At 39.4% G+C, this 27,072-nt stretch overlaps 1 protein-coding gene across 3 annotated transcripts in view; it reads left to right on the forward strand.

Annotated features, from left to right (window-relative positions):
- Positions 1–27,072, forward strand: part of CHD7 (chromodomain helicase DNA binding protein 7) — a 126,762-nt gene that overhangs the window by 70,210 nt on the left and 29,480 nt on the right. For 2 of the 3 annotated variants that reach the window (XM_021688597.2, XM_021688598.2), the window contains exons 7-17: positions 5,929–6,043; positions 9,273–9,356; positions 10,957–11,094; positions 11,191–11,312; positions 11,676–11,919; positions 13,232–13,408; positions 18,126–18,269; positions 19,604–19,859; positions 25,423–25,633; positions 26,163–26,358; positions 26,661–26,828. The exons of the other annotated variant lie outside the window; for it this stretch is intronic. In XM_021688597.2, coding sequence (XP_021544272.1) covers positions 5,929–6,043; positions 9,273–9,356; positions 10,957–11,094; positions 11,191–11,312; positions 11,676–11,919; positions 13,232–13,408; positions 18,126–18,269; positions 19,604–19,859; positions 25,423–25,633; positions 26,163–26,358; positions 26,661–26,828 — 1,855 coding nt within the window. The remainder of the gene's footprint in view (positions 1–5,928; positions 6,044–9,272; positions 9,357–10,956; positions 11,095–11,190; positions 11,313–11,675; positions 11,920–13,231; positions 13,409–18,125; positions 18,270–19,603; positions 19,860–25,422; positions 25,634–26,162; positions 26,359–26,660; positions 26,829–27,072) is intronic. 3 annotated transcript variants of the gene reach the window in all.

The following is a 27,072-nucleotide window of genomic DNA, read 5'->3' on the forward strand; positions in this document are numbered from 1 at the left end:
AGTTCAGTGAAATACAGAATACAGTGATAAAAAATGCTTGGTCTGTATTAGGTGGGTGTTGTCATCATTTTATACTTAGAGCACGATGAGTTGTACACATGTGGAAATTATACATATGACATGATTTCATATATAGTCATTTGAGGGAAGTGTCAGGATCGGTGAGGAAGAGATAACTAAGTAAGCCAGAGAGAGTTCTCTGGTAGATTTATCAAATCAGACATAGAGCAAAGAAGTTCAAGTATTGATTCCCACAAAATGGCACCATGAGTTAGGCATCCATCCAAATCAGCATGTGGAAGTGGGGCTTGAGGTGCTTGATTCATTCGTGACTAGGTACTGCCCTCCCAGGCCAGGGGACACCAGTCATCCTTCGTCAGTCATGTGAGATGAGGCAAACATAGTTCTAAAAAAAAGAGCTTTTCTGTCTGATATTATTGAGTTCTAAGGGAAATTAAAATTTTCATAAAATTAACAGTTTCTGTTAACCTTTTATTTTGACATAATTTCAGATTTACAGAAAAATTGCAAAATGGTATAAAGAATTCCTGTTGTCCTTTTTATAATTAAAAAAGTATCTTCTGGAAAGATATTTTTGAGACTGTTAAATGTGATGATAGTTGCTAAGTGAGGATTTACTTATTCCATCACCCATTCTAAATGCATTATTTGGGTTTCCGCCGTAAGGGAGAATTTGACCTAAATTTGCTTCTTTGTGGCTGTGTAGACTTGCAGAGTCCTATTTTATTCAGTGGGCCATAATTCTTTATTATCATATCAGTATTTACTTTGCTCACATTATCCCAGATTTGGCCAGTGGGAACCCCTTCAGGTTGGATCCTGTCTCCCTTTGCTTTGTCCCCATGCTTCTTTGAGCACTTCCTTACTTTCTGACACCAGAGGATATTCCAGACTCATCTTGTAATTTCCCTGTTTAAGTCCTGGACTAGGTTATTTCTCCAAAGAGCCTTGGTTGTTTCTACTGGAGAATGGCATTTAGAAACCACGAGTTGAGTACTAGGTGTGCTCATTGCTGCAGGGGAGTCCGCTCTTCTGGGGCCTCTCAGTGGAGAGGGCTAGGTGGGCCCCCTGCACATGTCTGTGCATGTGCATGCACGTGTGCACGATACATGTTACATGTACACATGTTTATTACACATACACACATACCTCTGTGTACCTACCTATCTACTTAACTAACAGCGATGAGAATCAATGCCTTTATAGCAGTAGTTTTGGTTTTATTTCAGCAGCACCACAGGGCTCATTCAGTCCTTTCTCCTTCCAATAGTAATGACTCCCTTCTTCAACCAAGAGAAACCTGGCTCTTATTATCCCTAATATGTTTGCTTATTTGTCAGTCCTAGAATATACAGGAAGTGTTTTCCAATTTACTAGACCATATTTTTGTGGAAAAGAAGCCTACCAACTATAAAGTTCATTCAGTATTTAGAATTTTTGTATTTAGCCAAAGGGTTTTTAGAAGCTAAATACTTGGTTCAGAATTTTCTTGGGTTTATTCTTCTCTTCCCCCTGCCCCCCTTTCAGGGTGGTTATGTTATTTATTTGATACTCAGTTTGGTCTTCAGTTCCTGTCTGTATTTATATTCCATTTTAGCACCCCACCATTCTTCTTCTTTTTTTTTTTTTTTTTAAGATTTTATATGTTTATCTGAGAGAGAGAGAGAACACGAGCAGTGGGGTGAGGCGGTGAGGCAGAGTGAGAGGGAGAAGCAGACTCCCCACTGAGCAGGAAGCCAGACATGGGGCTCAATTCTAGGACCCTGAGATCATGACCTGAGCCGAAGTCAGACCCTTAACAGACTGAGCCACCCAGGTGCCTCAACTACCCACCATTCTTGTTGATCTTATTTTCTTCTTTTCTTTCTTTTTTTTTTTAAAGATTTTATTTATTTTTTTGACAGAGAGAGACATAGCGAGAGCAGGAACACAAGCAGGGGGAGTGGGAGAGGGAGAAGCAGGCTTCCCGCAGAGCAGGGAGCCCGATGTGGGACTCGATCCCAGGACCCCGGGATCATGACCTGAGCCGAAGGCAGACGCTTAACGACTGAGCCACCCAGGCGCCCCTTATTTTCTTCTTTTCAAGTTCATGAAGAGCACGTCCTTTTCCCTTCCCTTCCACCCCATTCCTACTTACCTTGTCACTAATCCCAGATTTATCCTTTCTGTAATTTTTGGCATGAACATGCAGATAACATACATATGTATATATATGTGTGTGTGAGTGTGTGTGTAAATACATATACATAAAAATATTTTATATATATAAAATATTTATTATTTTTCTCTTCTTTCTTACATACAAAATAGCAACTATCAGTACACATTTGCACTTTGCTTTTTAATAATACTATATTTGGAAGTTAGTATCAATCCAGAAGTCTTCTTCATTCTTTGTTACTGCTGTGTAGTAGTACTCCACTGCATGGCTGTATCATCGCTCATCCAACCAGTCTCTTATGTATGTGGGCATGTAAATGGCTTCTGATATTTTATAGCTACAGACAATGCTACAGTATATATTCTCATGCCTATATATTTTCGAATTGTTGGAGGCACAATTTGAGGGTGAATTCCTCGGAGTGGGATTGGTATATTCAAAGGCGAATATATATGTAGTTCTGTTAGGTATTGCCACATTCCCTTCCATAAGGGAATGGCCCTTTGCATTCCTACCAACAATGTAAGAGACCACCTCTTTCCCTACAACCTTTCCAACGTAGTATGGTGGTTTCATTTTTTGGGAGAAATTGTATTTCGCTTTAGTTTTTTTTTTTTTTTTATTTGTGAATGAGAACATCTTTTCATAAATTTAATGACCATTTTTATATTTTCTTTTGTCAGGTGTGTGTTCATGTCTTCTGCCCATTTTTCTGTTGTGCTTTAGTCCTTTTTCTGTGTTATATGTTGCAATTATGCTTTCCCAGTTTCAGTTGTCCTTTGACTTTATATTTTTATTGCAGTGTAAATTGAAGAAATTTTTATGTTGTTAGATTTATTAATCTTTTCTCTTATTGGATATGGCTTTTGAGCCATAGCTAGAAAGCTTTTCCCTATCCCCAGGTTAAAGAGGAATTTGCCATGTTTTCCTATAGTACCTACATGGTCTCATTTTCTGTATACAGATGCTTAATCCACTTAGTGTTTATTCTTCAGTATGGTATAAAACACAATAATATTTGGTTGTTCTGATTTTATACTTTTCCAAATATTGTTGTTCTAGCACCATTATTTACAAAGTCCATCTTTGTCCCAGTGATTTGAGATGTAACCCTTATCATGTACTAAATTTATGTATTTATTTGGAAATATATTTGTACCTTTTTTTTAGAGAGAGAGAGAGAGAGAGCAGGGGAGGGCCAGAGGGGGAGAGAGAACCTGCACTGGGCTTGATCTCATGACCCTGAGATCCTGACCTAAGCCAAAATCAAGTATTGGGTGCTCCACCCAGGTGCCCCTATACCATATTTTAATCCTTTGGTCTGCCTGTCTATTCATGAGCCAGTAGCACACTGTTCTACTTTTAAGGCTTTATAGTGTATTTTAATATCTGGTATATCTAGTTTCCCCTAAAAACTTTTCCTTTTTAGTGTTTTCCTGGATGTCCTTGCATGTTTATTTTTATATATAAGTCAGTATTAACCTGTCCAGCACCATAAAAATGCTTGTTTATATTTTATTTATACGTATATTGTGTTACATTTACAAATTTATGATTTATGACGTTGACTCATGCTATCTAAAAATAAGAATGCCTTTCTAGTTGGTCCAGCTCTATTTTTGTGTCTTTTAGAAGGGTTTTAAATATTTCCGTATGTAAATTTCACACTTTTTTTTGTTGTTAAATTTATTGCTAAGCATTTAATCTTGTTGATAACATAAAAGAGGTTTTCTCTACCGTTGTATCTTCTAACTGGTTATTGTTTGTGTAAATGGAAGCTATTGGCTTCTGTATGTTAATTTTATATCCTGCTACATTGCTAAATTATTTCATTTTATTATTTGAATTAGTAGTTTTCTAATTGACTCTCTAGGGTTTTCCAGTTATGCAATCATATCATTTGCAAATAGAGATAGTTTTGCTTCTTACTTTCCAATTATTGCTCCCCTTGTTTTCTCTTGTCTAATAGCATTGGCTAATGCCTCAAATACAATATTGAATAATAGTGGAAGCAGTGGGGGGTGCCTGGGTGGCTCAGTCGTTAGGCATCTGCCTTTGGCTTGGGTCGTGATCCCAGGGTCCTGGGATCGAGCCCCGCATCGGGCTCCCTGCTCCGCGGGAGGCCTGCTTCTCCCTCTTCCACTCTCCCTGCTTGTGTTCCTGCTCTCGCTCTGTCAAATAAATAAAATCTTTAAAAAAAAAAAAAATAGTGGAGGCAGTGGGCATACTTGCCTTCTTTCTGATCTTAGTGGAAGAGTCCGTGGTTTTTCTCCATTTAGGAAAGCAGAGTCAGTATCCAAAAATTCCAGCCCAGTTTACAAGAGGAAGAGTGAGACTGATGCCTCTGTCCACTTCACAGCCACACTGGTGGTGCTTTAAAGGCATGTGTACCTCAGCAAAGACAGAGTGTTGACTTGCACCCATGCCTTTTTCTATCCAATAAGTAGACTAGACTAGGTTATTTTTTATAATATTTGTTTCTTGATAATATGCAGTAACAGTATTGCATATTACTTATTGGAAATTGGGAAAGTACTTGAAAGTAGAAAAGAAAATACTTGCAGTCTTACCACCCAGAAAATATCATTATTCACATATTGATGCATTTTCATCTAGTCTTTTTTCTCTGTGTGTATGTGTGTACAGGGTTTATATCAATTCCTATCCTATTGAGGCATACGTATTTAAAGTCCTTGTCTCTGTCAGTCAACTGTAGGACTAAAACAGTCCTACCTTTTGCATATTAGACTTTACATAAATATAAATGATATGACACTTAATATCATAAGCCTTTCCCATGTCATTAATCATTTTTGACAGATTTTAGAATGGCTGCATAATTTCTAAGAGTAGTAGTACCTTGATTTTGAAATAGGTACATATTCAGGCACCTCATTTCTTTTTAATGTCATCACCAGAAAGAGAAATAAGAGACAGTCCAGGCTATCTGGGACAGGGAGAAAATGATGGTACAAAAGAGTATTGAAATAGCAAACCAAAATGTCAAAGCTACCGTAAAATATTAACTATATACCTGTGAGTCTCAGGGAAGTAAAAGGGAGGGTGAGAGTGTTCAAGTTGAGGTTAGAGAGAACACCTGTGCTCGGAGCAGGCATGGTGAATCTGAAGAGGAGGGGACTGGCTCAGTGCGAGGACCAGGTAGACAGTAGAGAGTGACAAATTCACGGGGGTCCACGAGACGTCATTTCAGAGCTCCTGGATGAATGAGGCTGGCAGGGCAGAAACTGACCAGGGGCTGGTTGGGTCATGGGTGTTCAGAGAGCAGGTGAGGGTTCTTTTCTCTCGGATTGCTCTAGAAGGACTAAGTTATGTTTACCTTTGCTGTTTTAAATCTGAATTCTCTTAACTTGATGAAAACCTTTTATTTCCCAATTAATGATAAAAGGCTCAAAATGTAAATTCATAATTAAGGCCACCCTGTAGTGCTAATTGTTTTTTATTGAAGTGTAATCCATTCGCTTATGAAAACAGCTTGTTAGTAGGTCCTTTTCTTTTTTTAATGGGAGATAAATAGGAGAGCTGGAGGCTCAGGACGGAAGACAAATTTCAGGCACAATTATTGATTTTTTTCTTATTCTCAAACATGAATAATTGTATTGAATGTTGATCAGCAGCCTCTATTAGTAGGTAAACCGCTTATTTCGTTCATTATTTAGTTGATTTTTTGAGAATAATAAAAGATGATTTTCTACATGTTTTTCAAGTATATTATTTTATTCTTTTAGCTCTTATCTTCATTGTCAATGGGCATCTGTAGAAGATCTGGAAAAAGATAAGAGAATTCAGCAAAAGATCAAACGATTTAAGGCAAAGCAGGGCCAGAACAAATTCCTTTCAGAGGTATGAAATACCCAGTTAATTTTCTTAAGTAGTAACCTTATTAAAGTGTTCTGAATTTTGAATTTTAGTTTAGCAAATTACTAAGAAAAACTAGTTTCCCTCATTTGGTGCTGTTACTTGCATATTGGTAACTGGTTATTGCTAAAAAAAAAAAATTTGTAAACAGGAAATTTCTCATTCTTCCTGTTACTTAGCTTAGAAGATACTGGTCCGTATGATATTATGTGGAAATATGATGGCATCATTAAAATCTTGTAATGAAAGTACAGTTAGCAGATGGTGAAAAAAGTCAGTTTATAAAAGTTCTATTAAGATTTAGTGAGGTAAAGACTCTACAGTAAGTATTAAGTACAATTTCTAGAATATAAGTTACTTCTATTAAGGAAAGAATGTGGCGGATTTCTTTTGTTCAAGTTAATGCCCGATTACAGAGTTTACTAAGCTCATTTTTACAAATGATGTGCTGTAGTATGGACGTTGGTATAATGTCTTTGCCTGTCTCTCTTTATTCTAAGTTATCAATGATAGAAAGGTAACCATACCTAGGGCAGGGAAGGAAATCTGCATTTTTTGAAAGAAGTGCCAAGTTCTCCAGGGTACTCGATTGCATTAAAAAATGTTTTTGCAGACTGCTTACTGGGGTCTCTGGACTTTTGCTCACCAGCTTGATTTCACAGCCTCAAGAAGATAAAAGAGAAACCTTTACACTGAAAGATTAAACTTGCTGATTTATTAGTTTTCCTTTCCATAAAGGAGTTAACAAAATGTAAACAGCAAAGAAGTGTGAAATTTGATGCAAAATAATAACTGTTTAACAACCTACTTCACACCCCCTCCCCTTTTTGGACATGGGGTGGGGTGGGGACGGAAGAGTGTTCAGTATTTTCATGTCATAAAATCCTTATAATCTCAGGTGACAAGTCTGTGTTCTTCTGGAATCTGATTTCCATGCTCCCAACAGGCAGATTGTAAAGTTTGTATTAGATGGGTGATTGGGTGGTGGTAGTTTTATTGGACATATGTCTGCATCACCCCCTTTCCTGATGGTTCAGCTTCTTTGCAGTGCAGTAATTAACACTGAGGGGAATGGATTGTTCACATGTGACTCACTCACCTCTCAGAGAATATTTAAGTGATTTTTTTTTTTTTTTGATAGGCAGTTCCTAAGAAATACCATAAAATCCTATTTTTTGTGCCCTTCTTAATGAAACTGAAGTTAAATGTTGGTGACATTAGGCAAGTTGACATCATTAGCTTCCTTTTAGAAAGAGATATCATGTGTTCCAGTGACCTATTCTCCATGGATCAGTGGAGGGAGAAGGCAAGAGTGCAGTGGAACACCCCCCGCCCCCATCCTTAAGTCCTGGTTCTGTTTATGAAATTTATTTGGAATCTGTTTGCTGGTATCAGATGCAATTTAGGGATTTGTGCCTGGCCCTAGCTATGTAGCCTTATCTATTTGGGTCTACCTATGTGAATATCCTGTACCACAATTGACATACATTATCTTGAGTGGTAACTTGGCAACTAGAAATCTTAAGTTTTGTCCCAAGTGGAAGTAGCGGAAACTTCAGTCCGAAAAGATGCTCTGAGGGCAAGCACGAAAGGATAGCAACTCCCTTCCTCTCTTTCTCTTTCTCTTTCACACACACACACACACACACACACACACACACACACACACACACACACACACACACACACACACACACACACACGCTCTGTTCCTGCTTTCAGGTGTTCCACGGTTCTGCTACTTTGGGGTTTTTAATTATGACTGCTTTGCATTCTTTGTTTCACCTTAGGCACCCTTAGAAGTCCGCTGCAACTAAAATCTTTGTTTAAACTGGAAATTGCATCACATGCATGATGGCGCAGATTACTCACTAGAAGGATGGAAATGTTTAGGAGTAAGGTTAAGGATTTTAATTCATCAGTGAAAGCTGCCATTTAAGAACAAGGGGTCTTAAAAGGAGCTTTTATCATCAAAACCTAGTTTATGGAAAGTTTTCAGTGTTCATGCTGTATATGAATAATGCATACATATTGTGTACCTAAACCTAGAAGCTTTTGACAAAGCCAGTGGATAAATGAACTGAATGTTTTCAATGAATTTTTTGCCTTACTAATCAACGCTGTGTAAGGGCCCGAGGCATTTGAAACACATTTTTGTATTTCTGATTTTTTTTCATTATTCAGAGTTCAAAGGACCCAAACCAGACGTTTTAAATGGACACAGTAGCCCAGAGAATGTTTGCTATCCTTGAGCCGACTGTGACCAAACAGCTTATCTTTTCAGCCTGCAATTTAGAGGATATGAACGGTGTCTAAGTGACTTCTAATATGTCTTGCAGAAGCCTTTTAATGCAGTTATGTTACTGATAAATTCATCTCAAGGAACACATAAGAATGTGTCTTCTGTTTTCTAACTTGCCTGACTCTGACTTCTTTAAAGTGTGGCATAGTCTATAATTTCTCTTTGAGCCATCTTCTGTTATTCTGTTCTCTTATAGGAGATAACTTTGCAAGCAAGTTAGTATTACTTTACTTTTGTAAAGATTGTTAATACATTGGGTAAATAACCCAATTATTTAAGCGTCATTTCTTCATCCTTAATATTTTTAGCCAGCTGCTCTATATTCAGTACAAATAAATCATTAGAACGCTTAGATTAATGGTAAGACCATATTCAAATGAGGTACTAATATTGATTAGTGAAGACGACCAGACACCCTAAACTATTCACACTAAAATAGGAAATTCACTGGTTTCATTGTTTTTGTCTTTGGAATAGCATTGTGTAAGTGATGCTATAAGGCCTCAGACAACTCCAGTAGTTATGAGATAGCACTTACTGTGCATGGCTCTGAGTCTTTACTGCAAGCTGTAGTTTCGAGAATACTAAATGCATTGCATGCCATAAGCCTTTTGGATTGCTCATTAGTGAATTGTAATTTCACACTTCATTTAAAATATTCCTAAACATTCTCTCACAGTAAAAAGGTTTCACACAGTAATTAAAAGACCCAGTTAACAAAGTCTGAGAAGTCTGATTTCCTCATGGGGAATGATTTTGCTAAATTGTAGCATTTCAATTAATATAATAGAATTTGCCAAATATAAATTTTATTTTGCTGTGACCCAAGATATTATTGCCTGGTGAAAAGTGAAATAACGTTTACTCTTAGGAATTAAATAAACATTTTAACTTCGTTTTCCTTTGGTGCAGATTGAAGATGAGCTTTTTAATCCAGATTATGTGGAGGTTGACCGGATAATGGACTTTGCACGTAGCACAGATGAACGGGGAGAGGTAACAGAAGATCATTTGTATTAGGGGGCAGTGACTCAGACGGTTTAAGTGTGTTTACAGAGAATGATTATGGAATCCTAGATCTGGTCCTGGTCAGAGCCCTGGATGGTGACACAGTTGGTCTAAATTTAACTGAAGCTTTTGACTATTAGTTTTATGACCTAATTAAGAGCACTCAGTGTGTTCTTTGTTTAGTGTGCGAGCTTTTTAAAAGAAATCAATTTTCAATATGAAACAAATACATTGGCATTTTACACGATTTCAGAATATGATCAATAAGGAAGAATGCAATACAGTTTGGTATAAACCCAGTATGAAGCACAAATTTCCCATACATAATTAAGAGTGCTCTTGTAGCAGAATGGAATTTAATGTTACTTAACATTGTACATCCTTAGTGAAGTTGATGGACCTCATTTAATGTAGTGCCCAGAGGACAATGTAAAATAATTCTCTTTATGAGATCTTGGCATTTCTCAGGTTGCTTTGCAGAACTCTGTGAGGTCGTAAAGGACGGTTGATTAGGGCAGTAGGGGTGAAGACAAGTCTGGTGCCTTCCTGAGCATATTGTCTCAGGAATGATATATGCACCCACCATGAGTTCTGTCATTCTTGGCTTCTTTGTGTAAATTAAATTTTATATAAAATGTTTAGATCTTGCTTATCTAGTGAGAGTCTGCAGTGAACTCTCATTTTTTTTCCCCCAAACTCTGTATCATGAGGTCCATGATGTTTCAAGGACTGTGTCTGTAACGTGATGTTTACTTTTCTAGCTTTACTTAGCTGTACTTAAAAGAAAATTGTTTTATTGCATATTTATGTAGCACAGTGGGTGTTTTTAACATCACAACCAGGTGTACCTTAGTCTTGAAGTGAAGGTTGACCACCCAAGTATTTTCTAGAAGAAAGACAAAGGAAATCCTGTTGATCTGCATTACTCAACATATTTTGTTTTCCAATCTATGAGAGCTCAAACACTATATTTTTTATTTATTTATTTTTTAAAGTTTTAATTAAGTAATCTCTACGCCCAATGTGGGATCCAAATTTACGACCTCAAGATTAAGGGTCGCATGCTCTTCTGACTGAGCCAGCCAGGTGCCCCTCAAACACTTTATTTTAAAGGGATTGGATACAAACAATACCTCTCTCTTTAAGAAAAAGGCAGAGTTACTAATAAATTCAAGCTTGTTTCTCATTCTTTAAGAAACTAGCCAATAATGTAAATATACTATGATGATTTACCATGTAAGTCTGAATCAGACACCCGTTAAATGATTTGCACAGATAGGAATAAGGCTTAAATTCAGCTGTGTTATTTACAAGCCATTTCTTTATATTTTTTTGGCTTGAACATAGCAGTGAATTTGATAAAAATTAGCTTGTTCTGATGATACCCAGTAATATTATTTCTAGTTTGTGCTTGATACTGTTAACTAGGGATGACTGTGTAATGGTTGTAGTTTTAAATAAAGTTCTACCAACTCATTCTTATTGTTGCTGGGGTCGTGTCTCTCAATAAGTAATGTACGTGTGTGTGTGTGTGTGTGTGTATTTCGATCAAATGAATCCAATTCTAATTTATTTAAACCTGGCCCAGCCTGTGACTCACTATCTGGTGAAGTGGTGCTCCCTGCCTTACGAAGACAGCACGTGGGAGCTAAAGCAGGACATAGATCAAGCGAAGATCGAAGAGTTTGAGAAACTAATGTCCAGGGAGCCAGAAACAGAGCGTGTGGTAAGACTTGGCTAATGGTGAAGGATCTAATTTGAAAATAGCATAGTGGTGTGGTCTTGGAGAAACCACTAATGGGATTTACTATATTTGAAACAGGAGCGACCTCCTGCTGATGATTGGAAGAAATCGGAGAGTTCCAGGGAGTACAAAAACAATAACAAACTCAGGGAATACCAGTTGGAGGGAGTAAACTGGCTACTTTTCAATTGGTACAACATGTATGTAAAAAGCATGTTTTTCTTCACTTTTAAGAAGGCCTATAGCTGTTTTCCTTTGTAGTCATTGAAAATATTAATCAAATAATGTCACACTTTAATCTCTAATAAGAATTATGAAAAACAGCCAGGATTGGAAGTATGCTTAATATTTATCCAACAAACATTAATACAGAGACATTGATAAGACATAGGTAGAAATAATTTTTATGCCTTAGAGAATTTTGTTTGAAAATGTATTTTGTTGAACTAAGGGAACATTTGAGATACGCATTTGTGATTATAATAGTATATGTTTTGTGAAAAGAAAGCAGCGTCTAATATCTGTACTTATTAAACTTTTTGTGTTTTATTTCCTTCCCAAAGGCGAAACTGCATTTTAGCAGATGAAATGGGTTTGGGAAAAACTATCCAGTCCATTACATTTCTCTATGAGATATATTTGAAAGGAATCCATGGCCCTTTTTTAGTAATTGCCCCATTGTCCACAATCCCCAACTGGGAAAGGGAATTCCGTACCTGGACAGAGTTGAATGTGGTTGTGTATCATGGGAGTCAAGCTAGTCGTCGGACCATTCAGTTGTATGAAATGTACTTCAAAGATCCCCAGGTAAAATGTCACAAGTGGTATTCTTTATTCCTATTATGTACGTTTTAAGGCACTGGATATTAAAATGGTCTCAGACATTTTGGGGGAAGGTCTAGGTTTTACAAAATTGAGAAATTTGCTTTAGATTTCTTACCCAATTGTGTTATATTTTCGCATCTTATAAATACAGCTAATTTTTACAGCTTTGGTGGTTCTGATTATCTGATAAGAATAAATGAAATATTTTCACCTTGGGTGACTGTGGAAAATCATTTAATGTTTTGATATGCTAATTGGTTTTATTTTGCAAGCCTAAGAAAAAGCTAAACAGAAAATGGTGTTATTAAATGTAAGTGGAAGTAAAAATTATTAGGCATTTCATGTTGAGTGAAATACACCCAAAGGGAATAACTTCTGCTCTGACTCTTAGTAGCACTTGGTATAATTTTTTTTTAAAGATTTTATTTATTTATTTGAGAGAAAGAGAGAGCACGAGAGGGGAGAGGGTCAGAGGGAGAAGCAGACTCCCTGCTGAGCAGGGAGCCCGATGCAGGACTCGATCCCGGGACTCCAGGATCATGACCTGAGCCGAAGGCAGTCGCTTAACCGACTGAGCCACCCGGGCGCCCCACTTGGTATAATTTTTTACTTATGCTTCTTACCTGTATACAGTTATTCTATGATACTGACAGTGAAGCATTATAAATGACAAGAATAGTATCCGCTAAAATAGTTTTAAGCTTATATAAGGTGGTAAGGAGAAGTCCTATTACTGGAAATAGGACAGAGTTTTGTTTTATAGGTTTGCTTTAAGTATAAAATCTGCAATTAAATACTTCAAGGAGAAAAATACTGAAATCTATTTTGGTGTTTATCTCTAGATTTGAGAGATGGTTATAAGTTCTACCCTAAGTGAATGGTTTTTTTTATTTAGCACTTCAGTAGTAAAAAGTAAGTTAACAAAGGTTAAAAAAAAAAGTAAAAGGTTTTAAACAGTAAAAAAGTTTTTAAAAGCTACCTTAGTACCTAATCCCCTTGGCTTCTCACCTTTTTGGGGTCTGTAGGATGTAACTAGGATGACCACACTTAGTGGCACTTTACTACATATGATCTGTAGGGAAATTGGATAGGAAATTTTACTAACGATTTTCAGATTTCTTTAAAAAGGAAAAGGGTTTTAAAGCTTCCCTGCAAAACACCTGGAAAACAAAATACAAGTGTTACCTAAAATAAAGATGTTCCCGAAAGATAAATACATCTGTTTTACGCTATTTATTAATCAAAGTTAATGTAATCTCTAATGCTAAATAATAATTTAGAACTGTTCTCATAGGGTCGAGTGATAAAAGGGTCCTATAAGTTTCATGCCATCATCACTACATTTGAGATGATTTTGACGGATTGTCCTGAGCTGCGGAATATTCCATGGCGCTGTGTAGTCATTGATGAAGCCCACAGGCTGAAGAATAGGAACTGCAAGCTGCTGGAGGGGCTCAAGATGATGGACTTGGTCAGTGATCATATTGATGATTCCATTGAACCTAAACAGAATCGTTACTGACTCAGTGTTCCCGCTGCTCTGAATGTGACTGATACCTGTGTAGGGTGTTTTTAAAGCCTGTCAAATAAGGTGATAGGTCCTCCTGAGCTTTTAGTTACTCAAAAGTTGCTGCCCTTCTCAATCCTTACATTGTTGGCTGGTTTCTTTGCATGATTGTATTACAGTAGGGTATAAGTCAGGATATTTTCACTGAAATGAGTTTCAGATATTTGCTTTTCCCTTTTGTTTATAAATACTGCCATTTCATAACCTTGGTGGGCCAGGCATTGTCCCGGTGATGATAATGAAGTTATATTCCAGGGCTCAATGGTTTTGGCACATTGGATCCGGTAGAACTTGTAGATGCAAGTTCTTTATATGGATTAATACCTGGAATTGGTCAAGTTCACACAGACACTTAGAAGTTTGGGGCATTACAAGACCTTGAATTTGATCTGGAGTTTTACACCACACTTACCCCATACTCTCCCTGCTTCCTAAGAGGTGGTCAGGTTTTTCTGGTTAGATTTTTCCAGATTGTTTTCAGTAGGAGTGTTACGGGATAAGATAGAGGTGGTGGGATTTGATTGATTTTCTGTTCCATACTTCTGTGTGTTTGGTTTCCTAGCAGAAATTATTACATGACTTCAGTCATCCTCAGACTTCTTTGTTCTCTGTAGTTTGCAAGGTGGGTTTTGATCACTTGTTTTCATTTTTAATGTACATTTTAAAAGCAATGTTACTGTCAGTCAGTAACATTGGGTGTTTTGCTGAGTTTCTAAAAAGTGCAAAAGATTTTTAAAATCTCTTTGATGTTGACTTCAGTAGATTATTTTGATCTCTTGTTAATTGAGAGTTTGAAATGGGGAGAACATTCTATACATTCATGGCTATAAATTTTGTTAATGAAGACTGGGACTACCAAAAAGAACACTTAAAAGCTTTTTGTTGCAGCTGGTTCTTTGGAGCAATTTCTTTTATTCATTAGCCAGTGATTCTTTTAATTAAAAACAAACAAAATCTAGCTTTGTTTAAAGGGAAAAAGTCTGACTGAATTATTCTATTAAGGATGGGATTTCCCATCCTAAGACCTTTCTCAAATCAGTTTATATTATTTGGTGACCAATCCACAAAAGAAAGGAGAACACTTATAAACAGTGACCAGCCGTGAAGACATAGGCGAGCACATGGAAAAGAGAAACTCTGGGACTGTATTTGGTCTCTCCAGGCAGCACTTGGGCATTACATTTGCAGGCAAATGTGAGTGTTCATGAAATACCTAACTACATCTTCCGAGTAGGGACCCATCTTTACAGTGGTCCACAGAAAAGACAGTACCATTTTCTGAAGGCTTAAATAGCCACCTGAGTTTATCTAAGTTGTTTCCTATTATTAGTTTATGTGCTCCCAGGCAGTCGATTCTTACTGCAAAACAGTCCTCCATTGGTGCATACAGTTGAGTTAAATGCTGTCAACATCATATAGTCTAATTGTCATTGGGAGACTTGAAACAGTTTTCTGTTGTTTGTAGTAACAGTTCATTAATGGATTAGAATCTCTTATCCAGATAATTTTTCTGTTACGTACTTCAGTGTTCCCTAACCTTTTTTCACATAATGGCACATCCAGAAAGTGGTAATATTCTGTGTGTACCATTACAGCATGTCATGGTGGGGCAAGCCGAGAATGCTGCCCAATGCCACAGGTGACCAGCCCTGGGGTCTGACTCTCAGCCCTTGCCGGCTGCATCGAGGACTTGCGTACCTGTACCTCATTCTTGGCTCACCCACTGGGAAACTCTGATAAGCACATGAACAAAATAATTGTTTTTCTGACAATCAAGAATTTTTCTTAGAACGATGTTTTCAAGGTGAAACACAGTACTGTTGTTTAGAATTAGAATGCAATTGTATTTGTCTAGTTCTGAACAACTCCTTGGTTGACCTTTAAATCCTTACTTACAGTAAATACCATGAGAACTTATACACTGGCCATTTTTTATTCTTCTTTTCTGGAATAAGTCACAGTGAAAATAACGAGTTTATCTGGCTACAGAGCAGGTCAGAGGGAACTGCTGTTTCTTGCACTAGACTCAGGATGAAGGTGCACTTGATGAGGATCATGTTCTAAGTGCATTCTCAGAAAGAGAGGGCCAATGAATGTCTTCAGCTCTCCCATCACAAAGGAAATGCTTGTGAAGATGATTTGTAGAGGGACATTTATGGTCTTCACCATCCTCTGCGGGAGCTCTGGAAAGCAAAGCCATCTCCTTGTCCCTCGGTGACAAGGAGGGGATTCTCTGGAGGTGGTAGTAGTGTGGTAGTAGTTCTCGTTGATTCTGTCATCTCATCTTTCATTGTCAGGAGGCCTCACACAAATTAAAGAGTCTGCTGAAATAAAATTAAATGGTCATCACTCCAGCAGAGCTAAAAAGAATGGTAATGTTTTCAAACCAAAAGCATATTTGCTGACATAGTTGAGCTTGGAGGTGATAAGCCTGCTAGCATGTAACGTCTCTTACATGACGTTCTGTGACACTCTGTATTAATCACATGTTATTTCACAGTTACTTTCAAATGGAAACTTGGTTTTATTCCACTACTCATATGTAACCTTTTAAAAATGTCATGTGTGTAACCGTTTGGGATAACTGGCTTTAAACAGCCCTTGAGGGAAAGCAGCATAAAAAAGGAGTCCCTCTCAGGGCACCTGGGTGGTTCAGTTGATCTCTGCTCAGGTCTTAGTCTCAGAATTGTGGGTTTAAGCCCCGTGTTCAATTAAAAAAAAAAAAAGGAGCCCCTTTCCTTTTTTCAAATATGTTTATTTTGAAATGAGTAAGTTAAAGGCTTTTTCTGAAGTATTTGTTTAGAGGTTAAGGATTTAGCTCAATCATAAGGGATAGGAGAAAACTGGGAGACAATCTTAGAGTATCAGTATAGCTCTTTCCTGAGTCTGTGACAGTTTTAAAAAATTCTTGGATAAGGTAATTCAGAACTGAAGTATGTCAGGGACTGTGGCCCATGTTACCCACCAATATGGTTATATATTAGAGTATCTATTTTTTTCTTTTCTTTTCTTTCTTTTTTTTTTTTTTTTTTGAGAGAGAGAGATGGAGGAGGGAGGGGCAGAGGGAGAGGGAGAGGAAGAAATCTCAAGCAGACTCCACACACAGCATGGAAACCAACGCAGGCCTTGATCTCACACCACTGAGATCATGACCTGAGCTTAAATCAAGAGTCAGATGCTTAACTGACTGAGCCACCCAGGCACCCCTATATTAGAAAATCTTGAACTGATTTGCAAACTCCTTACTCTTTATGAAGTTAATGAGTCTGAGGATGATGGTGGTCTGTGTATATTCCTGAGAGACACCTTTATTCAAAAGGGAGAAAAGGAGAAAGAAAAGCAAACTGAACTGCTTTACCTTACTTTCAAAGAGCTTCATTGGCATATAAAACATGATGGATATTACAAAAATTAACATGTCCTTACCCTAGTTAACATCGTTTATCTAGTATTTACTGAGCATATACTCTCTCCTTGGCAACCAAGTCTTGTCAGATTTCACGTTAAGTCAGAATAATTTGAACCTACTAGAAAGTAGGATCACTTTCTTCTTTTTTTTGGATCACTTTCTGAAATAGTTTTATTCGCTGTACTATGTATCAAATGGCCAAACAAAATATTAAGTAATAAGACCCTTAAGATTAATAAACTCACCATAGTTAAAACTGGTCACTGAGAAATAGCTCCTCTGTGTTGGATATATAAAATACAAAGACAAGGGTATAGATGCATAAGGAAAGCTGGAGAAAGAGCTCATAAACAGGAAGAATTCTTTTAAAGAAATAACCTAACTTGGTTCAAAGAAACAACGTTAGAAATAGCATCTGCTTTAAAAAAAAAGAAAAGAAAAAGTGATTGTGGTATTTAAAACCAAGCTGACCTCTTCGCTAGTTTAAAATTTTTGCAGAACAAAATAGTTTTTCATATGCTGTTGCATGTAGAAGACCTTCTTTTGTCTCTAAAGTGAGTCATGCAGGAAGCAGATGGGGAGAAGAGAACGCTGTTGATGTAGAGAACAGAAAGAAGCATGTGAGCTCTCTCTGAGTCTAGGGATTTTAGGAAAAAAACTCTGGTGGAGAAAAACGTATTGGGACTTAAGAGACTTGCGAAGCCATAGCACTAAAATGCTGACCTTTATCCCAGGAAGAAATGAAATGGCATGACATGTTTACGGGGTCTGCCGCGTTCTAGAGGGCCCGCACCACGTATCTGTCTGAAGCAGGGTCCATGTCTTGTGCCTCTGCCTCTGTGCCCTCTACCTTTACGTTATGGTGGACGCTGAGTTAGCATTAATGAGATGTAGGAAAATAGATATCTAGAGAGAGGTTTTGGTTTTATTTATTTATCTTTAAAGATTTATTTGAGAGCGAGAGCACGTGCGCAGGCACTCGCACCCCCGGGGCAGAGAGGGAAGGAGAGGGAGAGACTCTCAAGCAGATTCCACCCTAATCACAGAGCCCATCTGGGGCCCGATCCCACACCCGAGATCACACCCTGAGCCGAAACCAAGAGTTGGACACTTGACCGCCTGAGCCACCCAGGTGCCCGAGGAGAGAGGCTTTCATTTTAGGAAACTGTTTTTGTTGCGATTTGCTCAGTTGCTTTCCTTGTGTTCCTATAGGAACACAAAGTGCTGCTGACAGGGACCCCACTACAGAACACTGTGGAAGAGCTCTTCAGCTTGCTTCATTTCTTGGAACCAAGTCGCTTCCCTTCAGAAACCACCTTTATGCAAGAATTTGGTGATCTGAAAACTGAAGAACAGGTACTTACCACGTCTACTTTGCACTTTAGTCATATAATTGAAGATTAACCCATGAAATGGCAAAGCACTACTATTTAGCTGTTTAAAAATGTAAATTATATCATTTTTTTCTCACCTAGTAGTTAAGTGAGCTTTATATCTCCTTTCCTTGGGCATTCTGAGTCTTCATTATGGAGGTTTTCTTGTTTGTTTGTCTGTTTGCCCTCATGATGGGCTGTTGAGATTTGTTGGGAGAGGTTACTTACCTTTTCATGTAATTTTTGGACACTGCCATGCTGTTCAGGTCCGTGATTTTGCTTTGTATACTTTTTTTTTTTTTTTAAAGATTTTATTTGAGAGAGAGAGCAGCAGAGGGAGAGGGAGAAGCAGGCTCCCTGCTGAGCAGGGAGCCCGATGCAGGGCTCGACCCCAGGACCCTGGGATCATGACCTGAGCCGAAGGCAGATGCCAAACCGTCTGAGCCACCCAGGCGTCCCTGCTGTGTATACTTTTTGAGCACAGTGTCAGAAACCATGGGAACTTATAGTTATTTTCCTCCTGGAGTTTTGGGATCCTAGTCTTACTTCTTAGCTGTGTATACTCGGTCACATTGCTTAGTTTTCTGAGTCTACATATATTCACTTAAACTACTCCACAGGATTTCTGTGAGAAATAAATGAGGGATTGTGTATGAAAAGCAGTTATTTTACACATCCTAAGAGTTATGTGGGTATTTATTATTATACTGTTTTTGACACGGATATGGAGATATGCTTGCAGTCTTGGTCTTTATGTTCCTCCACAATTTACTGTCTAAAGCCTCTTAGTTTAGTTCAGAGTGAAGTCCGTTTTGTTTTGGTTTTTGCTTTCTTAAAATAAAAACTGTCTTGTGTGCTATATTTCCTATTGCCAGTCATCAGAAATGAGAACCAGAGAGTGACATCTCTGCTTGCTTGTTGGTGCAGGGAGTAGGTAGCTCCTGGCCTACTCATTCTGTTAGCTCTTTCCAGAAGGGAAGGGAACTGAAGCGTAGCCACTCCCATGACATCGCCTCTTCCCTCTTCCTCATGATCCCTGTGGCTTAAGACAAACAGAAGGGAAAGCTCAGTGAATAAGTTGGGTTCTTCCCTGCTGTGTGCTTGTCAGGCCTTCTGGCTGTTCGGGCTCCTGGGCAGCTGAAATAGGCCATCTAACGCGGACTCATTCAGCCTTCATGCGCTTCTGTCATGCAAGCTGAGAGATTAGTGCCTTCATACCCTTACTGGGCTTTGACAAATGAAAACCAATGGTGAATGAATGTTTTTTAACATGCAAGCAAATCACGATACCAGTATTTACTTAAGGTCCTTTTTCAGGTGCAAAAACTCCAGGCTATTCTAAAGCCAATGATGTTGCGACGTCTCAAGGAGGATGTGGAAAAGAACTTGGCCCCCAAAGAAGAAACTATTATTGAAGTTGAGCTAACAAACATTCAGAAAAAATATTACCGAGCCATCCTTGAGAAGAATTTCACGTTTCTCTCCAAAGGTGGTGGTCAAGCTAACGTACCTAATCTTTTAAACACTATGATGGAATTACGGAAGTGCTGCAATCATCCATACCTTATTAACGGTAAGCCTGTGCACCAGTAAACGTGTTTAAATGACTCCAGAGGTCCCTTTCTCCCTCCCGACAGAGGATTGTTGCTTTGTGGTCATTACTGGATCCTGTCACCTCAAACATGGGTTTCACCAGCTTCCTGTTCTCTGTGACGCCTCCTTCTGTGGTGGCCGCAGGCAGGGCACCATTGCCCTTGCTGACCTCTGCCACGGGACCTCAGCTCACCGTTCTCCTACTTCTCTGCCTCTGTGTCTCACCCCTCGGAAGGAGGTGTTGGTACTCATGCCTAAAAATCGTCAAACGTGCTAACAGTTAAAGAGATTAGCCTCAGTTGAGACTTCCTTGCTGTGCATGTGTGTGTGTGTGCGTGTGTGTATGTAAATCAGAGCAGTTAAAGAGGAACAGTGTGAGAAGGCAGCCCTCAGCTGTCTGGAGACTTTGGTAGGAGGGAACTTCAGTTTAGAGACGTCTAGGGCCTATTCCCTAAGAAGGAGCGATTGTTTTAAAACTTTGATACTAGTTTGTTTCTGTTACTGATGAATATGGTCTTCCTGTGTTCTTAACTAAATTGATAGTGTCATGTAACTGATTTGAGTACAAACCTATATTATGTATTTCCAAAAATCATGAAAGGGATAAATATTGCAGGCCTGGATGTGTGGGACACTCTGGAGGATACGGGAGCCTTGAGGCTTGTCAGGGATGGAGATGAGAGAAGCCACAGAGAAAGCGATGGTATTGAGACAGGCCTACGGGGGTGGGAAGGAGTTTGCCAGTCAGGGTCAGAAAAAGGAAGGGCATTTAGGCTGATGTAATAACATGAGCAAAGACAAAGAGACAGGAAAACAAAGGGGAACTTGCCCAAAGTGTAAAGTCCGTGTCAGAAACAGTGCAGCAGTGAACGTCAGGCACATGCTGGGACCCTGCTGTGGCAAGCCTTGAAGGGCCAGGCCGTGGGATTGGGGCTTTCGTCTGCAGGCAGTGGAGAACCATGGCTAGTGTTGGAGCTGAGAAACGATTCAGGATGACTGATCTGGCAACATCATATAAAACAGATGGGAGGGAGTAGGCAGAGACATACAAGCAGAAAGACCAGCTCGGAGGCTCTTGCTGCCTGCCGTCCTGGCCAGAGTTAAAGAAACGTACGGGTTAAAGAAAGGGGCCGGCCGGCCAACTTGGGGTGTTTGTGTGCAATTATAACGGGCCAGCAAGGCAATATTAGGTTCCTTTGCAGGGGAGTAGGAACAAAGCTTGGTGTTGTCTTTATCACAGTCCATGAAGTTCAAGGGCAGCTAATTTAAAGAGTTCCTGATCTTTCCCCACCCCGTTCCTGACTGACACACCTGTCCATCACCTTAGACCCACAAGTTCCTGTTATTAGATGACAGAGGGGCCCATAACTGCAAGACTGCCTCGGCATTGCCCCTGAGGTCATTGCTGTGGTGTGACATCGATGAATTTCCTTCTACAACTTTGTGCTTTTTAGCTTTGTCTTCCAAAGAGAGTATCGTGTGTGATAATTATATGTTTACCGCGGCCGGCCTACTAATCACCAGTGTGTTAGAGCCTGTGAGACCATTACGGGGCGTGTCAAGCAGCCTGTCCCTGAGTTGGGGAGCTGGAGTTGGGGCTTAGGGTGACTGGTGGTATAAGTAAAGCACATGTGCTTGTGTGATACACACGCACACTCTTGCATTTAATATCTGCTAAAAAGAAAATGAGGAATAGTAGCCTCCAAGGGGGAAGGGAGGGCAGTCACAAAAGAGCTGAAATGCCTCCAGCAGGATGTGTGTGAGAGGGCTGACCTCAGGGGTGGCTGTCAGATACCCGCTTGAGCTCCGTCAAGTTTGCCTTGTCTGTTTATATGCCAGTGACATGCATTGAACATGTCGAGGGAGGAGTCCTGCGTCCTGTCCCCCTCCCCCCGCCCCTCCCCCCCAACACAGCTGGTGGGTCTCTTCCTTGGCTGATTGCTCTTCAGGGTCATCTTCTATACTTCATGGTTCACCAGGAGTCTCTTAGGACTTGTAAGACTTGGGTCCGTGGCATTATCCTAATTGGTCACACCTTGGGGTCAGCATTTCTGTCCCTGCAGCTTATGAAGTATCTGTTAAGCAGGGGTCTTTATATACCTTTATGTTGAGAAGTTGTAGTTAAAAAAAATATATATATATATATGCATCCCCCCCACCCCGCCACCCCTGCACATTAGATGTTACAACTGCCCAGATAACTTAACGTGGATGTTGGGTTTCACTGAGGATGCTCCATGGCCGTATCTCCCATTCTCATCCACAATCTGGAGTAGAAAGTATACCGATGTCCTGCTAACCCTACACACGTGTATTGAGCCGATTCAAGGACATTTTCAGTGTTGCAGTTTAAATTGAAATTTGTATGGGTGGTGGCAGAGTCAAGCAGCCCCAGTCAAGCTAAAGTTCAATTCAGGAAAGCATAACACTTCTGTAACTGTGGAAAGTAGAAGCAACTATATGCGTAAGTTGGTAACATATGGTAATACAAGCAAAGCAGAAGGAAGAAAATTAGAAATGACGGTAGAACACAAACTGAGTAATATTTTAAATGTGGGTTAATATCTTAAGTGCTTAGCACAGTGTTTGGGGTACACTGTGTGAGCATTTGGTAAGTGTTGCTAGTTGTTGCTTTACTTGCTCTGGTAAGTGGGTAACTGGGGAACGTAAATGCGGTTACTGTTACTGGGCCAAGCTTCAACAGAATGCAATGCCCAGTTTTAGGTTCCCTGTGTGAGAGTTTCAACAAATGATGTTGAAAACTTGGTCGAGGTCCCCTTATGGTTAGGAAGTGACCTAAAGGTCATTTGTTGTCATTGTTGGGGGTCGGAAGAGTACAGAGAAGAGTGGGCAGAAAGAAAATCAGCTGAAGCTTGCATGATGGAATGAATTTTTCAGATAGAAAATTGTAACTTTTTTTCTGGTAATCTTCAAAAGAAAATAATTTCTTGTTGGTGGCTAGATGACATTGGCTAGATAATAACTTCTCATTATAGCGAGCTAACATTGCAATTCCTGTCCTCACGGTGACCATCTGTTTAAGTGAGAAGGCTTCCACGCTCGTTTCAAGTTGTCTTTGACACCACACACACACATTTTGAAATGTAGTATGAACAGTAATTTAGGGCAGTGTCAACAAAGTATTTTGGCTTATCATAACCTATTTCCAGGTAATTTTCAGACTGATATTTACAAATCCAACATCAAGGTAAATAATTGGTAAACTTGGACACTTTGGCTGTGACATTGGAAGGTAGAAATTGCTTTCCTCCAGCACCTTCCCCGACCTTCTTTCCTTCAATCTGGCCATAATGAGTACAGTGCTAGAAGAATCATACAGGAAATATGTTTGCTGATATTTTAAAAACTGGCTGCCTCTTTAAGAACCTTGAATTCATAACAAAGAGCTGAATTGATGAATTCAGCAGTAGCTTTTGTCAGGTAAGAACAAATGTATTTTAATTTTGACTATTCTTTATAAGATGAGAAATTAGTAGTAGCAATCAAAAAGCAAGAAAGTTACTTTTCTCATCTCTCAATAAATTTAAAATGAAAATTTTTATGCTAATTTGAGAAATTATTTGTATTTTCAGTTTTTTACTGAAATTATTCAAATGTCTGATATTTATCTTGTCAAAATGATTATTTCATTTTTGAAGACTTCATTGGCCCTTAGCTTATTTTAAACTAATATACCATATTTTGATTCTAAGTTATAATTTTCATATAGACAAAAAATAACTACCCAAATATCAGGAGTAAAATCTGTTTCTGAATTGCAAAGAGCTCATACTATATTGCACATGAACAAACTTTTAAAAAGACCTCATGTAATACATAGACTTAAATCTATTTCCCCTGTCTTCTTGTCCTGAATCCAGAACCTAGATTTATAAATTTCATGTTTTGAGAAATATTATTCAGCTTTATTCAAGAATATTCTTTATTTAAGAACATTCCTGCTAATGATCTTCAACAGCATTTTGTTTTTACCTTTTCCTAGTTAAAACCTTTCCCCTTTTTTCCCACTTAGAGCAAAGTCCTGAGCGTTAGCCTCTTCCTCATGTGGCCATTCTGCCCCAGCTGGCCTCTTCGGCCCGGCCCCCTTCCTTACAAGTGGCAAAGCAGTGTGCTTTGCAGAGGCCTTAGTGCTCGGGTAAGGGCATTAAGTGACTTTAATCTGTTCTCAGTAAGATTCTTTGTTGATTAATAATTAACAAGCTGTATTTCTGCATATGACCATGCCATAACTTAATTTGCACGGGTGCCCTTAGAGTGAAAATAGGATGGCACTTTTTTTTTTTTTTTTTTAACTTCCGCTGCTGCTTGTGGAAGTTCTGTCCTAGAGGCCATGGGGTCTAACTCACCTAACCTTTAAGCCTCCTTTGAGATGTTATGCATACTCATCCCGTGTATTGTTAGTTCACACACATGTTTAAAACATGTTGGTAAGTAGAGTAGTTGACACTTTCTGGCACAGTTGAAGGCTGGGAACCAATCCCATTAGGTGGATTTGTTTGTTTGTATTTTCTAAAGAATAGGTGACCCCACCAGCATGGATCTGGCCTCCTCCCCATTAACTCCAGAGACGGGAGGAGGCCAGACCAGTGCTGTCTAATTCTAGCTAAGCCACCTAAGCAGTTGAAGGGAGCTTAGCCTGTGTGTGTTTGGGCTTTGCGGGTGGGGTAGGGGGGCGGCTGTAAGCGCTTCTTTCCTGACGATGCCATTCTCTTGAGGCTTCTCTGATGCACCCGAGTCTTTGAACAAGCGGAAATCTGCACGAGGCTAGGAGAAAAAGAGGGCTAGGCATAGAAGAAGCCTTATTTGAGACAAGGTTGATTGCTGCTGTTGGTTTTTAAACGCTTGAAAAGCTTTGGCTACTTCAAGGTAGAGTTTCTGTACCTCATGAAATGATCAGATAAGAATGAACGTGGAGGGAGAGTTAGAGATTGCAATAGAAGATGTGTGTTCAGAACCCCTAAAAAAAATCCCTAAAAAATTATCCTGAGAAAGGAATTCCCTTTTGTTGCCCTCCTTTGGGCTGTATTTCTATGCAGTTATATAAAAAACTACTGTCCTGACACTGTAATTATTAGAACTCTATTCCCTTGTTTCTTAGCTTCAGAACAGATTTTGTTGTTTGTGTTTATATTCAGCTAGTAAACAGTTCTTCATTTCTTTAGCAATTTAGGTTCCAAATTTTCTGTAGGTATCTGGCCCTTGGCTTGTTTCTGCCACTTCTGGCTTGACAGTCTGTTGTTGAAATTCAGTTTCTACAGACAGCAAACATTTGTTTGTTGGAAAATGTGGGGGTTTTTCCCCCCCAAATGTTTAAATGTGTTGTGCTTAAAACTTTGATCCCTTTTATACTTCCATGGTTTTGTGTTAGACCTGACTTTTAGTAAGTGGACAGATTCATATTCATAAACGTGAGTATGGCGTTCTGGTTCCTATAGTTAGCAGTGGGTTTTGAAAGCAAGTTCATTGTTTTTAGTAATAAAAACCTTCTACAGTATTCACGTTATGCTGTCCAATCTCTGCAGGTGCTGAAGAGAAAATTTTGGAAGAGTTTAAAGAAACACACAATGCAGACTCTCCAGATTTTCAGCTCCAGGCGATGATCCAGGCTGCTGGCAAGCTAGTGCTGATTGACAAGCTGCTGCCAAAACTGAAGGCTGGTGGCCACAGGGTGCTTATCTTTTCCCAGATGGTGCGCTGCTTGGACATACTGGAAGACTACCTCATTCAAAGACGGTGAGGCCACCGTGCCATAAGAATATAAAGGAAATAAAAAATGACCTTTCCCAGGGCTCCAGGTGGCTCACCTCAAAGTGACATTCATAATAGAGGGGAAGGAGTGGGGGAGATGTGTCACATCTCTCTTTAAAAACTGTCCATGTACACGGCCGTTATCCTGTGTGGTGCCTACGGTAGGACTCTGCGTACTTTTGATGGCAATTTCGTTTCCCATTTCTTTCACTTGACTAGGGGAGAATGGGTCTTACCTAAAATCAGAATTGTTTGTTATTTGACTGTTACAGGTGTCGGCCATTTTTAAGACTTGTTATTTTATCTAGTGGGGAAGTAAAATAAAATTTAATTTTTGAGCATTCCACCAGTTATATGCCAAACTACAATAAAACCTGTTTGCTCTGAAATGATTTCTGATACATAATACTACTCAGATAATACATACCCCATGTTGTAATACTTGCTTTACCAGAAGAAACAAGTATGCCGTAGTCGTGTGGCAGGCCTCCTTGTTAACCCTGACGTTTTCTAGGTACCCGTACGAAAGGATCGACGGCAGAGTGAGAGGAAATCTCCGCCAGGCAGCTATCGACAGATTCTCCAAACCTGATTCTGACCGGTTTGTTTTCCTCCTGTGCACAAGGGCGGGAGGTTTAGGCATTAATCTTACTGCTGCTGATACCTGCATCATCTTCGATTCTGACTGGAATCCCCAAAATGATCTCCAGGTAAACACACAAGAAAATAGTCCCGATGCCCTTTTTTTTTTTTTTTAAAGTCATTCCACTCTGATGAAGCATCCCCAGTCAAACCAGTAAATTAAAGTTGCGTCGTCACTCAGGTGGTGTCCCACGATCGGGCAAATGAACCAAGTAATGATTCATGTACTAACAATGTCCAAGTAATTTCATAGTATGTTAACCTTCTGTACTGCACCTTCTGCACTCCTACTGTATTGGAACAGGGGTCTCGGAACTGGCACATGAGTCTTTTCTTTCTTTGGTGGCCATTCATTTCCTTTTTCTTCCAGGCTCAGGCTAGATGTCATAGAATAGGACAGAGCAAATCTGTGAAGATCTACAGGCTGATTACGAGAAATTCTTATGAGAGGGAAATGTTCGACAAGGCGAGTTTGAAGCTCGGCCTGGATAAAGCTGTGCTGCAGTCCATGAGTGGGAGAGAAAGCGCTACCAATGGGGTAATCCACACTCGCCCGGGCCCTGCCTGTATTCTGGCTCCTTAACTTGACTTAACTCACAGGAAGAAATTATCCAGCATCGAGTCACTTTTCACCCTTGCTGTTTTCAGCCTATTTTGTCACATTGTCTTTTTTATGGGTCCAGCTTGCCCTCCTTGAGGGGCGCCTGGGTGGCTCAGTCAGTTAAGCGTCTGTCTTTGGCTCAGGTCATGATCTCAGGGTCCTGGGGTCGAGCCCTGTGTCA

The sequence above is a fragment of the Neomonachus schauinslandi genome, chromosome 4 (genome assembly GCF_002201575.2).
Source record: "Neomonachus schauinslandi chromosome 4, ASM220157v2, whole genome shotgun sequence".
NCBI lineage: Eukaryota > Metazoa > Chordata > Mammalia > Carnivora > Phocidae > Neomonachus > Neomonachus schauinslandi.